Consider the following 13,824-nt stretch of genomic DNA (forward strand, 5'->3'; position numbering starts at 1 on the left):
ATCCCTAGTTCCTTTGAGCTTTATAAAAATGGTATCATGCTCTATATGATCTACTGGGACTTATATTTTTCACTTAATATTATATATTTCTAAGATTCATCTATATTGATGCCTGTCGCTGTGGCTTATTTGTTTTGACTACCATGTAATTCCCCATTTTGTGAGTATACTTCATTTGCCTGCCAGCTTCAAAAATGTCACTGCCTTTGTCTCCTCTCATCCCCTCTTCCTTATGGATTTATGCCTTTAAAAAAAAATCCATTTACTATGATATTAATGGGGTTTTAGGAGGGAAGAAAATTAGATGTGTGTATTCAATCCACAATTTTTACCTGGGTTACGTAAGTGATTTTTAAAAGTAATTTTTGACCGTATTTTTACCTCTCTAACTTTTAGGACCTAAGCCTCATATAAAGTGTAACTCCACTGCCCATGCTCTAAAACCTTGCTTGTTAGTATTAATAGATGAAATCTAGTAATAGAGACCTGGCAAGGACATCTGTAGCCACCCTGTCCAACTTTCTACCTAGTCAAGGAATGTTCCCGGTCAGGAAGCCACACATAATGCTCCTTGACCACAGAGGTACCTTTCAATTATTATAACTGAAAGAACAATCTTGAAATCTTGATATTTTAGTTAGCCTTTGTAGCCTCATTGCAATTATATGTGGGATTTCCATTAGACATTTTTAAATATTGAAAATAGCCCCTCCTGGGGACATCGTAAAAAAAAAACCAAACCCATTGCCATCAAGTCGATTGCAACTCATAGAGGAAACCTAGGGGTCTAGAAGTCCAGGTTAAGGCTGCAGTTGCAAGCACCCTACAACACAACAGAAGTTTAAACACTTTCTTACTTGTTTTCTCCCCTCCGCCCCCCCCCCCCCCCCCCCCCGTTGCAGAGATGTGATCAAGTGGCTGGTCAAAGTAGTAACTGAAGATGAATTGACTGAACCCCCAAATGAAAATCAAACCTCTTCGGAAACAAGAATCTTGAAAGCCAGCAGCAGCCACCCTTCTCCCCAACCCAACTTGACAAAGAACACCAATCAGCTGTAAGGAGCAGACAAAAGTTGTCTCCCCCAGGGACTATTGGGATTTTGAGTTTTAGAGAACAGCACTACTTCCCCAAAATTAGCAAGCCCTTACAGCATAAAACTGATTCTTATTAAAGGCTATAGTAGTTTGATTAAAGACTAAATTTCTTAATTCCAAGTGTAGAACAAAAATGGATGCTTTCTTCCCTAAATAAATAGGACTTCACTAAGTGAATACATGTTCAAAAACAGGAGTGAAACAAAAGCTAGAGGCCACTGCCCTCCCTTTCCTGGAGTCTAGAAAACAGCAAAGGGTGACAGCTCCTTATCACTTCAGATGTCCACTGACAGCAGAAAAGAATGGTGCATAGTGGGTGTTCTGGCAGCCTCTAGTCCTCAAGGACCTGGGTCTATCCCTTCCAGTCTGGGTAGAAAAACAGCAGTTCAACCTGTAGGCACCAAGAGGTTATAACAGCAATGGTTCAGACCAGGGCTAGCCCAGGCTGCCCTGGGAAGAGGCTCATGGCATTTCTTTTACGAGGTTAAGAGTGTTCTTGGCATTATTTTGAGAGATGCCAGGGTTTTAGGGGCTTCAGCTGTCCTTGCATAAGTAACCTACTATCCCATGTCAATCATATTCTTAAAATATGATATGTGAAATGTTATGTTTCAAATACAACATTTGTGCCTAAAATTTAGAATGCTGTATTATAATCTATTTGCACCAACCTGATTTTCATATCAGGCCTATGGGCTTCACCTATTTTAGGAAACTGCCTGCAGATTTCCTGAAAATGGAGCCCTTTCTTCCATCACAAATAATACATGTTAGAAAAGGCTGGCATCAATAAGACCACAGGCCAACAGCTATTTTAAAGATAGATGAGAAGGTTGAGGAGCAAAAAGTTTAAGTAAATGGAAGTAAGAGAAAGAAAAGGCTGACATCAGGCCAGACTCACCTTCCTGAAGAAAGGTGAGATTCCTTGGGGGTTGCCCAAATTCCTTTGCCACACCAGCCTGGCTGTCTCCCACAGTTAGATCTGATGGGAGAGCATCAGCTTCTACCAGTCAGAGTTCTCAGACTGAACGTAGTAAGAAATTGCTGTAAAGGAACCAAATAACAGGAGAAAACTATCTGGCAAGTATGTATTTTCTCCTGATTCAAAGAAACTCAAGTAATTTTCATTCATTCTGAACCTCAGTTTCTTCATCTATAAAATAGGGAAGTTATAGATTAGCTGATCCTTAAAGCTCTCTCAGTCTTTAAGACTGTATGGTTCTGCTTTATGAATTTAAGAGCAGCTTTCTTTTGTAGTTCAACCCTGGGTTCTGAGAGGTTCAGATAGTATGATCTGGCAAAAGGGCTTCAAGTCAATTCCAACTCATAGGTGCCCTATAGGACAGAGCAGAACTGCCCCTTAGAGTTTCCAAGGAGCGCTTGGTGGATTCAAACTGCCAACCTTTTGGTTAGCAGCCATAGCACTTAACCACTACACTACCAGGGTTTCCAAAAAGGCTTCAGATAGATGGAATTGATAATAAAGTGTGCTGATGGCTTCAGTAGTTCTCCATGTGTGTTTTACAAGTTCTTCCTTTAGGAGGCTTTATCCTGATGTACACCAGTAGGGGCCCCCTCCCAGCTCCCAGCTCCCAGGGTGGCGACTTGCCAGTCCCCCCACTCACCTGTGTTCTGTGTTCTGGACTCAGGATCGTCTGCCAGCTGCAGAGGATGCTGTCTATAGCCGTGGAGGTGGACAGGACCCCCACCTGCAGCTCTAATAAGATTGCTGAGATGATGTTTGGGTTTGTGCTAGACATTCCTGAGAGGAGTCAGAGGTGAGTCTTGGTTTTATTTTTGTTTTTTAATATAAGTAGTTTTTCTTAAGACAAGTTCTCTATCTATCCCAGCTGCTGAGAAACAGAATTTCAAAGAGAAAAATTCCAAATACTAGTTAAATTGGGAAGAAAGAGGTGGATTATTCCTGTCTCTTTAACCTTTTGAGAGAAGGTTCTCAACTAATTGTTATTATTTGCAACTAAGGCATGATTTCTTGGGAAGAAGCAGGATACCCTAAATACAGCCTAAATTTTTCTACCTTATCCATTTGACTAACAACCTTATTTATCCTTCAATATTCAGCTGTTAAGTACCAGTGCAGTGCAATGGATTGCTTTTATATGGCCTTTCTAGCCATGATCTTGTAACTCCCACCAAAGGATTGGATGGGACTATGCAAATAAGGTGCTTATGACTCACCAGTGTGATTGAACAGCTTGTGAATGATGCAAATAAGGTGCATGGCACCCTTATGGGGGTAGGACCAGGCAAATAAGGTGTATGGAACCCTAACGAGGGGCTTGGTCAGTTTTGCCATCCCACTAGGCATAAAATGAGCCAACTCAGAGGTGGAAAGAGGGGACTTCACTACCACCAAGAAGAAGAGACAGGAGCAGAACATGCCTTTGGACTTGGGGTCCCTGCACCAAGAACCTCCTAGACCCAGGAGACAGAAAGAGAGACCTGTACCACTGGAGACAGCATGAGATGGCGAGAAGTGGCAGCAGAGAAACGACAGTAGCAGAACGAGGAGACTGGCATGAGACAACACGGTCGGCTTCCCGGCCCATGGAGGAAGGTGGCTACAGTGGGTGTGTCAACCCACAGACTGAGAGAGCTGAGTGACTGGGCAGGAGACTTCCTGGTGGAGTGGGGTGCCTCCAGGCACTTGTCAGCAGAGCTAGGCTCAGCGACCCATGGAATGAGAGGGCTGAGCACCTTCAGGCCAAGGCTTCCTATGGGAGTGGGGTATCCCCAGGCACTTATTGGTGGAGCTGAAGAGCTTTGTAACACTTTCCCGAGCAGGGCAGAGTCCCAAGGGGTCGAGGGACAGAGAGAGGCCTGCCTGCAGGCATAGCTGAGAAGAGGCTGTCCTGATCGAAAATCCATATCCTGAGTTGTTCCTGATCCTGAGTTGTAACCTGTTATTTCCCTAATAAACCCCATAACTGTGAGTATGGTCTGTTGAGTTCTGTGTGGCCATTGCAATGAATTATTGAACCCAGCAGAGAAGTAGAGAATGCCATGGGAGGGACGGCTAGTGTCAGAATTGGTAAAAAGTTTGGAGAGTGGAGGTATGTTTGACCTCCACCTGATAGGAATCAGCTTTGGACTGATGCTTATTTTGATCTCCTCCCCCTTGTGAAGTAAACAAGGAGATTGGGTGCCACCACACCACCATTTTGCAACCAGTTTCTCCCCTGACCCTCAGCCATGGGGCTTGGCATAAGTAAAGTGTTCACTTAAAAGCTTGGTGGGTAAATAAAATAGGAATGTCCAATATTAGGTGGAGGAGAGGTTACCCAAGAATGAACCTGTAGAATGAACCCAGATAGTAAGGATAAAGAATTCAGTTTCTCCAAGCATGAATTAGTGAAGGATTTCATTAGGAAGAGATAAAGAGTCCTTCGCAAGGACCAGTAACTCCTTCCTTAAACCAGTAACTTTGGAATCCAGAAGAATAAAAATAAACTGGAATGAATATGAATTCATGAGCAGGTGCTGGTACAGAAAATAACTATGAGAGAGCCACTGTGCAGTGATGACCCTTGGGGAATTATGTATGTTTGTCTGCAGTGCATCTCCACCAGCTCCACGTCTGCTTCCCATCCCATTCCCTAAGCTCTCAGCTAGCAGTCAAGACTGCTCTTGAGCAGCTCCGGTTTCTTCCGTAATAGATAAATATTCTAAATAGTAGAAAAAAATTTAATACCAAATAGTATTTTAATAAGGGCTTAATTAAAATATCCTGCTAAGATTAAAACGAACATTTTTGAGTTCCTACAACTACTCCTATATTAATTATCTCAATTATGTTCATGAAATATCCCTATTTAACAAATGAGAAAAAGAGGCTCAAAAAGGTGAGTTAACTAACACAAGGTTATACAGCTAATCAGATTTAGAACCCAAATTTAAACAAAGCTCTGCTTAATCCCAAATTCAGTGTTCAAAGGAGACAATATATTGTAGCGGTCAGACAGAAGGAAGTGTGTAAAAATGCCATGCATGTCTACCACTCTGTCGGGAGTACTGCATTTGTGTCTAACTCCCATATCATTCATTCATTCATTCCAGCCTCTGGGGAGAGATGGGAATTCAAGAAATAGGTAGCTACAAACAAATTTAGACTTAAAATAGACAAAAATAATTTCTAAAACCTAGCCCTACTTTAGAACTCTCTCAGAGAGGCAAATTGGCAACCCACCAAGTTATACTAGAAGACACTTTCATTTGGCCTTTACATTTGTTTATTTTAATTTTTTAAACTTTAGGTATAATTTACATGCAATTAAATTATACAAACTAATTTACCTAAGTATCATTTGATAAGGTTTGGCAAATGCATGTATCCACATGACCCACGCTCCTATCACTTTCCAATAACTCATTTATGGAAATCCTGCAACCGTGCTAAATTTACTTATTCTAATAGGGTTTTTTTGTGTGTGTGTGATTTCCTTAGGATTTTCTGCATACACAATCATGTCATCTGCAAATAAAGACAGTTTAACATCATCTTTCCCAATCTGCATGCCTTTTGCTTCTTTTTCTTGCCTTATTTCATGGGCTAGTATCTCCACTTGAATGTTAGAGAAGTAATGAGAGCAGATATCCTTGCCTCATTCCTGATCTTAGAGGAAGAAACATTCAATCTTTGACCATTAAGTGTGGTATTAGCTGTAGATGTTCATAAGTGTCCTTTGTCAGATTGTAGATATTTCCTTCTACTTCTAGCTTATTGTTTTTTATTCAGAATGGGTATAGAGTTTTGTCAGACATGTTTTATGCATCTATTGAGATAATCATATGACTTTTCTTCTTTATTCTGCTGGTGTAGTGAATTACACTGATTAATTTCCTAATGTTAAACAAACCTTGTTGTTGTCATGTGCATCGAATTGGTTCCGATTTATAGCGGCCCTACATTCAACAGAATGAAACACTGCAGCATCCTCAAAATCGTTGCTATGTTTGAACCCATTGTTGCAGCAACTGTATCAGCCTATCTCGTTGAGGTTCTTATTTTTCGTTGACCTTCTACTTTACCAAGCATGATGTCCTTCTCCAAGGACTGGTCCTTCCTGATAACATATACAAAGTACATGAGATGAAATCTTGCTAGCCACCCTTCTAAGGAGATTTCTGGCTGTACTTCCAAGAGAGATTTGTTTGTTCTTCTGGCAGTCCAAGGTATATTCAGTATTCTTCACCAACACCATAATTCAAAGGCATCAATTCTTCTTCGGTCTTTCTTATTCATTATCCAGCTTCCTCATGCATATGAGATGATTGAAAATACCGTGGCTTTGGTCAGGCACACCTTAGTCCTCAAGGTGACATCTTTGCTTTTTAACACTTTAAAGAGGTCTTTTGCCGCAGATTTGCCCAGTGCAGTACATCTTTTGATTTCTTAACTGCTGCTTCCATGGAAGTCGATTGTGAATCCAAGTTAAATGAAATTATTTACACCTTCAGTCTTTTCTCTGTTTATCACGATGTTGCTTATTGGTGCAGTTGTGAGGATTTTTGTTTTCTTTATGTTGAGATGTAATCCATACTGAAGGCTGTACTCTTTGATCTTTGTCAGTTAATGCTTCAAGTCCTCTTCACTTTCAGCAAGCAAGGCTGTGTCATCTGCATATTGCAGGCTGTTAATGGGCCTTCCTCCAATCCTGATGCCACATCTTCTTCATATAGTCCAGCTTCTTGGATTATTTGCTAAACATACAGATTGAATAAGTATGGTGAAAGGATAAGACCCTGACACACACTTTCCTGACTTTAAACCATGTAGTATCCCCTTGTTCTGTTCGAACAACCACCTCTTTTTTTATGTACAGGTTCCTTATGAACACAATTAAGGGTTCTGGAATTCCCATTATTCGCAGTGTCATCCATAATTTGTTATGATCCACACAGTCAAATGCCTTTGCATAATCAATAAAACACAGGTAAACATCTTTCTGGCATTGTATGCTTTCAGCCAAGATCCATCTGACATCAGCAATGATATTCCTCATTCCATGCCCTCTTCTGAATCTGGCTTAAATTTCTGGCAGTTCCCTGTCAATGTACGTATTCATTAATTACAAAGAGAAAAATATTATCTTTAAAGTAGAGATACCATACTAATTAAGTGATCAAAGTTAATAACACCAATCATGAGACAAACTGGCATCATGCGTCTCTTGATATGATACTCTGAGAATGACAAAACATCATTTCTGCAGTACTTCTGTCCTCTCCTTTTTATCTCCAGAACATCAATCGCACCTCAAATACACGTACACTTTCCCTGCACTCAGCTTCCTGTTGCATATCCCTGTTCAATTATCAGCTTTTTGAGAGCAATACTCTCCTTTATTTATCTTAATATTCCTTGTCGTGCCAAACTGTATCTGGTACATTATGCTGTTGTTGTTAAGCTCCTGTTGAGTTGGTCACCGACTCGTGGCAACCCCATTTACAATGGGATCAGATCGTTGTAATCCATAAGGTTTTCACTGGCTGTTTGGAAAGTCTTCAAGATTACTGACCTTTTCTTTTGCAGTGCCCAATCTACTGTTAAGCCTATCCAATGATCTTTTTTTCTACTTCAGATACCGTATATTTTAGATTAAGAGTTGCCATTTGGTTCATTTATATAGTTTCTATATCTTTTTGCTATGAGTTCCCATCTAGTCACTCATTATATATCTCTTGTTAAAAAAAAAAAAAAAAAAAAACCTTGAACTTAATAAATAACTGTTTTAAATTCCTTGTCTGCTGATTCCAACATCTGTGTCACTTCTTGGTCTGTTTTTATGGCTGTTTTGCTCCTGGTTATGGATCACATTCTCCTGATTTTTCCCATCTAGTAATTTTTATTGTGTGTTGACCATTGTAGATGCTACATTGTCGAGAGTTGGGATTTTGTTGTCTTTTTTTTAAGAGTATTGAGTTTCGTTCTGGCAGGCAGTTCATTTCCTGGAAGCTTAGCTTTCTCCTGTTGAACTTTTTTAGGATTTGTTAGGGTGGTCTAAAGCAGCTCTTACAGGGCTAGAGTATGGAGGTTTAGTCTTTATGGAGTCTCAAGATGTTTCAATGACATCTCTGCACTCTGCACTCTGGCTCATTGTAACTCCATTGTCTCTCAGCACCGGGCAATCCCCAGAATCTCCATTTAGCTCACAGTCCCACGGTAGCTGTTCCCTAACAGGCTTTTGGACATTTTCCCTGCACATGTGCTTAGGGGTACCCTTTACACATTTCTTGAGTTCCGTCTTCTATGATACAAATTTCAGCCCCTTCAGCTGTCCTGAACCCCAATTTCTGTTTGCTCTGCCCAACAAGCCTGCTGCTTTCTGTTTGGGTACCACTTTCCTTTGTCTTATTTAGAAAGTGGCCCCAGAAAGAAAGCTGGAGTAAATATGGAGGTAACCACCTTTGTTTCTTTTCTCTCAAGAATCATGGTCCTATGTAGTATGTTGTCCAATGCCTGAAAAAAAGTTGTTTCATATATTTTGCCCAGATTTGTAGTTGTTTGTAGTAGAGTAAGTCTAATACCAGCTACTCTCCTAAGGCTGAAACTAGAAACTGACCTTTCCCTGTCCCTTGTTTTTAAAATCAGAATTTGAATTGCTATAAGCAGTTCTACCCTCAGCTCCTACTATGTCCAATACATTGAATTACCTCCTTGTTCTATGTAGGTCTCTTGAGTTTGCCATTTGTGAAATTATAAAGCCAGGATAAATGAAAACCACGGAATATAAATTAGAAGCAAAAATACAGTTTGAAATAAAAGGTTACTGAATAGGAAAACTGTCTTGTGAAAGTAATAGGCCAAATGCAGAGTAGAAATTAGAATGAAAAAGAGTCTGAGGACTATCTTGCAAATATAGGAATTTGGAGTTCTTTGCATTAAAGAAGAAAATCTGTCAGAAAATATAGCAAAGGATGCACATTTAAGAGATGAAATGGATTTTTATAAATATTTTAGACTGAAAGCTTTTGAATAGTCAGAAACAAAAGGAAAATATTTGTTCTGCTTTTTTAACTTTGTTTTTACTCTAATAATATATGTGTCCAGTGAAAACGTAAAGATAATGAGAAAAAAAAATAATAAATGGGCACTTGTGTTGTTATTGTTTGCCATCGAGTGGCTTCTGACTCATAGCAACCCTATATGACAGAGTAGAACTGTCCCATAGGGCTTCCAAGGAACAGCTGGTAGATTTGAACCACTGACCTTTTGGTTAGCAACCTGGACTCTTAACCACTACACAAGCAGGAGCTCCAAATAGGTACTTATTTATCTTTTTTTAATAAATGGCAGAGGCACAGGGGAATCTCTTGTTGCAAAGAGGATGTTGCAAAACTCCAGAGGGGCAGGATGTTGTCAAAGAACCCCTGGGTCTGCGCCAGCTCTGTTACTTGTTCACTAGGCATATCATGCCGTTCTTCCCTGCCCCTTGTCCTTTGTGGGTCTCTGAGTTTGCCATTTGTGGGTCATAAAACCAGAATAAACACAAGCCCTGGAATAAAAACTGGAAGCAGAAATACAGTTTGAGATAAAAGATTCGTGAAAGTAATAGGCCAAACGCAGAGTAGAAATGAGACTTAAGAAGAATCTGAGGACAATTGTGTCTGCTCACAAGCTGTCTGCTTCCCAGAATTTCTGTGCCTAGTAAACCTGGCAAGGATAAGCAAACAAACAAAAACCATCAGGCCATCCAGAGATGCCCCCATGCGTCTGAGACCAACCACCTTTTTCTAGAAGTTGACATTGCTTTTTGAACAGTGAGTTTGACTCACTGTCCTCAAGTGCAGCTCCAGTTTTGCCACTCCCCTGCTTAAAAGCCTCTGAAGGTGCTCCAGCCCACCCTTGCTGGTCAAGTCCTGTATTGGGTAGCGTGACAAAGTCAAGGGCAAGAGAACACTCAAGGCCCAGACTGGAATTTAAGAAGTCACAGCTGTGTATTTTTTACTTTTTTGTTTTTGCCCATTTTTCCCTCCAGTTGAAAGGCCATCTGCCTTCAGTCTTCTTTGCTCCTCCTAGCCCACTGCCCCCCATGCCTCCTCTTCCATAAGAAGGCCTCTTCCCATCCCTAACCGGATGAACCCTCTCTGCTTTGTATCTCCAGAGCACCGCTGGCACCTTGCATATGTGTACACTTGCCCTGCACTTCACTTAGGTTCCTGTTGCATACCCCTTACCCCTGTTCAGTTATCAGCTTTTTGAAAGCAGTACTCTCTTTTATTTATCCTAATATTCCTTTTTGTGCCAAACTGTATCTGGTACATTATGTAGTTGTTGTTAGTTGCTGTCGATCCATGCACAGCAGGATCTGACCGTTGTGATCTGTAGGGTTTTCATTGGCTGATTTTCAGAAGCAGATCTCCAGGCCTTTCCTCCTAGTCTGTCTTGGTCTGGAAGCTCCTCTGAAACCTGTTCGGCATCACAGCAACACACAAGCTTCTACTGGCAGACAGGTGGCAGCTGCAGGCATATTATAGGCACTCAGAAAGATACGTTCTCGTGATTAATTCTCATACGTACAGTATGAAGACATTCTCTGTAACATGTCCTCAACTTGTCTTTTTCAAACATCATAGACTTCTCTCTCCTGACAGTTTTTAATTCTTGAACAAATCTATTCCTGTCCACAGACTTTGTGATTTCATAGCCGTCCATCTCTTAATCCTTCTTGGCTGCCTTTTTTTAAGGCAAATGTAAGGACATCCAGGAGAAAAGTATGGAACATGTTCCTTGAAATAACATTTGAAGTAGTTAACTCCCGTTTCCTCTTGTCCACACAGAGAGATGTTCTTTACCACCATGGAGAGCCACCTTCTGCGCTGCAAAGTGTTGGAAATCATCTTCCTCCACAGCTGTGAGACGCCCACCCGCCTGCCCTTGTCTCTGGCCCAGGCCCTCTACTTTCTGAACAATTCCACCTCACTGCTCAAATGTCAGGTACATTTTTTTTCCTGCTTTGATTTCGGTTCAAGAACAGCTTTTCCCTAGACCTACTCACAGGTTTTTTTGTTGACACGCTACTGTTGGAACATTATATAAAAGCAACTTAAAAATTGTCTAAAACCTCTAACTGGGGAAAGTATTTGTCATCAATTGCTTTTACGCTCTCCACAGTCAGATAAAACCCAGTGGCAGACTTGGGATGAGCTGGTTGAGCATCTGCAGTTTCTGTTGTCCAGTTACCAGCACGTTTTAAGAGGTAAGGAGCATTTGTTCACAAGACGTTGTGGGAGGCCTCTCAGTGGACATTATTATGAATTCTATTTATACAGGGGATTCTAGTTTGTTAGCTTGAGTAAAGCATTGCTCCTTGGTTTTGTAGCTTACCAAGAACATAGAAATGACATAGCTGGAGTCCCTGCTATGAAACAGAGGAATTCAAGTATTTTTGGTTGGGCTAGAAATACAGGGGTCCTCAGAGTTATACACTTGTCTAGATAAGCAGGAAGCATCATAGCAGAAAGAGTATTCAGTGAAGGCCTGGATAGTCCTCATCAACTCGCCCTGGCACCTCTCCCTGCCCAGCACTGCATCGTCTTTGTTGGTCAATTGCTCACTGACTGTGGACACTGGAAGTGTCTGGTGACACAAAGCAAACACAGAGCAAATCAGTTGCGACGTAAAAGTGTACATCTTGCAAAAGATGTAAGATTCCCCAAAGTCTGTGATAGTGGCTCTTCAGAACTGCTCATCACATGCACAGCCAGTGAACAATGAAGATCTGGGAGAGTTAGACCAGTTCACACTGAGGAGGCGAATACTGACAAGGGTAATGATGGGACAGCTGCTTCAGAGGAGAGTGATTGTGTTAGCCATGGGTTCACTGAGGCCCTTGGGAAAACCGAAGAACCAATGTGCTTCTTAACGACAAGAGGAAAAATAGCCACTTCACGTGAGAGAAACCTGGTGTCCCCCTGACGTGATAGACTGAGAGGGCCTCACCACTGCCCATATGGTGGTCTTTTTTTTTTTATTATTATTGTTATTCTACTATGTTTTTGGTGAAAGTTTACACAGCAAATTAGGTTCATTTGACAGTTTCACACATGATTTATTTAGTGACATTACTTTTTTTGTGTTTGTGTGCTTTAGGTGAAAGTTTACAGCTCAGGTTAATATCTCATAAAAAAAATTTATATACATATTGTTATGCAACACTAGTTGCAACCCCTGTAATGTGACAGCCCATCACATTAGTTACACTTTTCACAGTGTATCAGCATTTTCTTTAATTGCATTCTGGTTGTTCCATTTCCAGTACTCTAGTTACCCTGCCCCCTTATCTTCTCATCTTTGCTTTAGAGTAATTGTTGACCTTTTGGTCTCATACATATGGTTTTTAATGGACCACTGTAGTCAGTAGTAAAATCCTTTATTTTGTGTGCTAATCTGTTATTTCGCTAAAAGGTTAACCTCAGGGGATAGTTTCAGTTCAAGATTTAAAGAGTATCTCAGGGCAATAGACTCAGGGATTCCGCTAGTCTCACCTGGTCCAGTAAATCTGGACTTCTTAAGAATTTGAATTCTGTGTTTTTCTCCCATAATGTCCATGTATTGTGGCCCTGACCATGTGGTGTTCTTGCCAAAAATACATAACTAAATCTAATCACAGGGAACAGACAAGCTCAGACTGAGGGACTATCTACAAAGGAACCTGCTTGTCCTTTCCCAAGTGCCAATGTCATAAAAACAAAGAAAGGCTGAGCTACTGTTCCAGATGAAAACAGACATGAATTAAAAGGCATTAAAAGCACATGAATTCTAAATGTAATACTTGAGCCTAGATTATATCCTGAACCAGGAAAAAAGAAGCTATAAAGTACATGATTAGGACTGTTCATGAAATTTGAAGAGATTAAAAACCAAAAACCCCCCCCAAAAAAAAAAAAACCCAAACTCACTGCCATCGAGTTGGTTCCAACTCATAGGTGACAGTATTATGGCTCTATTAAATTTGCTGTATTTGATAATTACATAGGCTTAAGAAAGTAAACATCCTTGATCTTCCAAACCTGTTGCCATCAAGTTGATTCTGACTCATAGCAACCCTATAGGACAGAGTAGAACTGTCCCGTAGGATTTCCAAGGGGCAGCTAGTGGATTCAAACTGCCAGCCTTTTAGTTAGCAGCCATAGGTCTTAACCACTGCGTCACCAGGGCTCTATCCTTGGTCTTAAGAAATCCATATTGAAGTATGAACAGGCAAAGGAGCACAGTGTCTACAACTTATTCTCAAGTAGAAAAAAAGTGTACATATAAAATTTACCTGCCTTTAAAAGTTAGCCTGTCACGGTTGATTTTAGCTCAGTAGTGACACCTGGGAAGGTACCATAGCCCTTATATCCTCTCAGGCCGGGAACTGAGGAGCTGTTGTGGAAATATGAACAAAGCATTGAATTTAAGGACAGAAGGCCCGGGTTCAAATCCCAGCCTCATCACTTACTCTGCCTTGGGCAGCAAACTTCACGTCTCTAGGCCTCAGTTTTTTGCTCCTGTAGAATGGGGATGGTAACATATAACTTGCCAGACTGATTGCTAATAAGTGTGAGAAAAAAGTAGTAAGTGCTCGATCAATGTTAGTTGAATCTCAGTGAGAGGCCTGTTTGCCTGGCCATGGGTAGGCTGCAAGGGTCTTTTTGTGTTTGAGGCTCTTGAAACTTAAACTCAAAGGAGTGCGTTGTCAAGACCACGTGTGTGGTTTATGCATT

At 40.8% G+C, this 13,824-nt stretch overlaps 1 protein-coding gene across 3 annotated transcripts in view; it reads left to right on the top strand.

Moving 5' to 3' along the window:
* The window catches only part of SIMC1 (SUMO interacting motifs containing 1), an 85,823-nt gene that overhangs the window by 64,305 nt on the left and 7,694 nt on the right, over nucleotides 1-13,824 (top strand). For 2 of the 3 annotated variants that reach the window (XM_064279168.1, XM_010594231.3), the window contains 4 exons: nucleotides 903-1,055; nucleotides 2,745-2,873; nucleotides 10,897-11,053; nucleotides 11,231-11,315. In XM_064279168.1, coding sequence (XP_064135238.1) covers nucleotides 903-1,055; nucleotides 2,745-2,873; nucleotides 10,897-11,053; nucleotides 11,231-11,315 — 524 coding nt within the window. The other variant, XM_064279170.1, reaches the window with a different exon arrangement.

The sequence above is a fragment of the Loxodonta africana genome, chromosome 2, assembly GCF_030014295.1.
Source record: "Loxodonta africana isolate mLoxAfr1 chromosome 2, mLoxAfr1.hap2, whole genome shotgun sequence".
NCBI classification, from domain to species: Eukaryota; Metazoa; Chordata; class Mammalia; order Proboscidea; family Elephantidae; genus Loxodonta; species Loxodonta africana.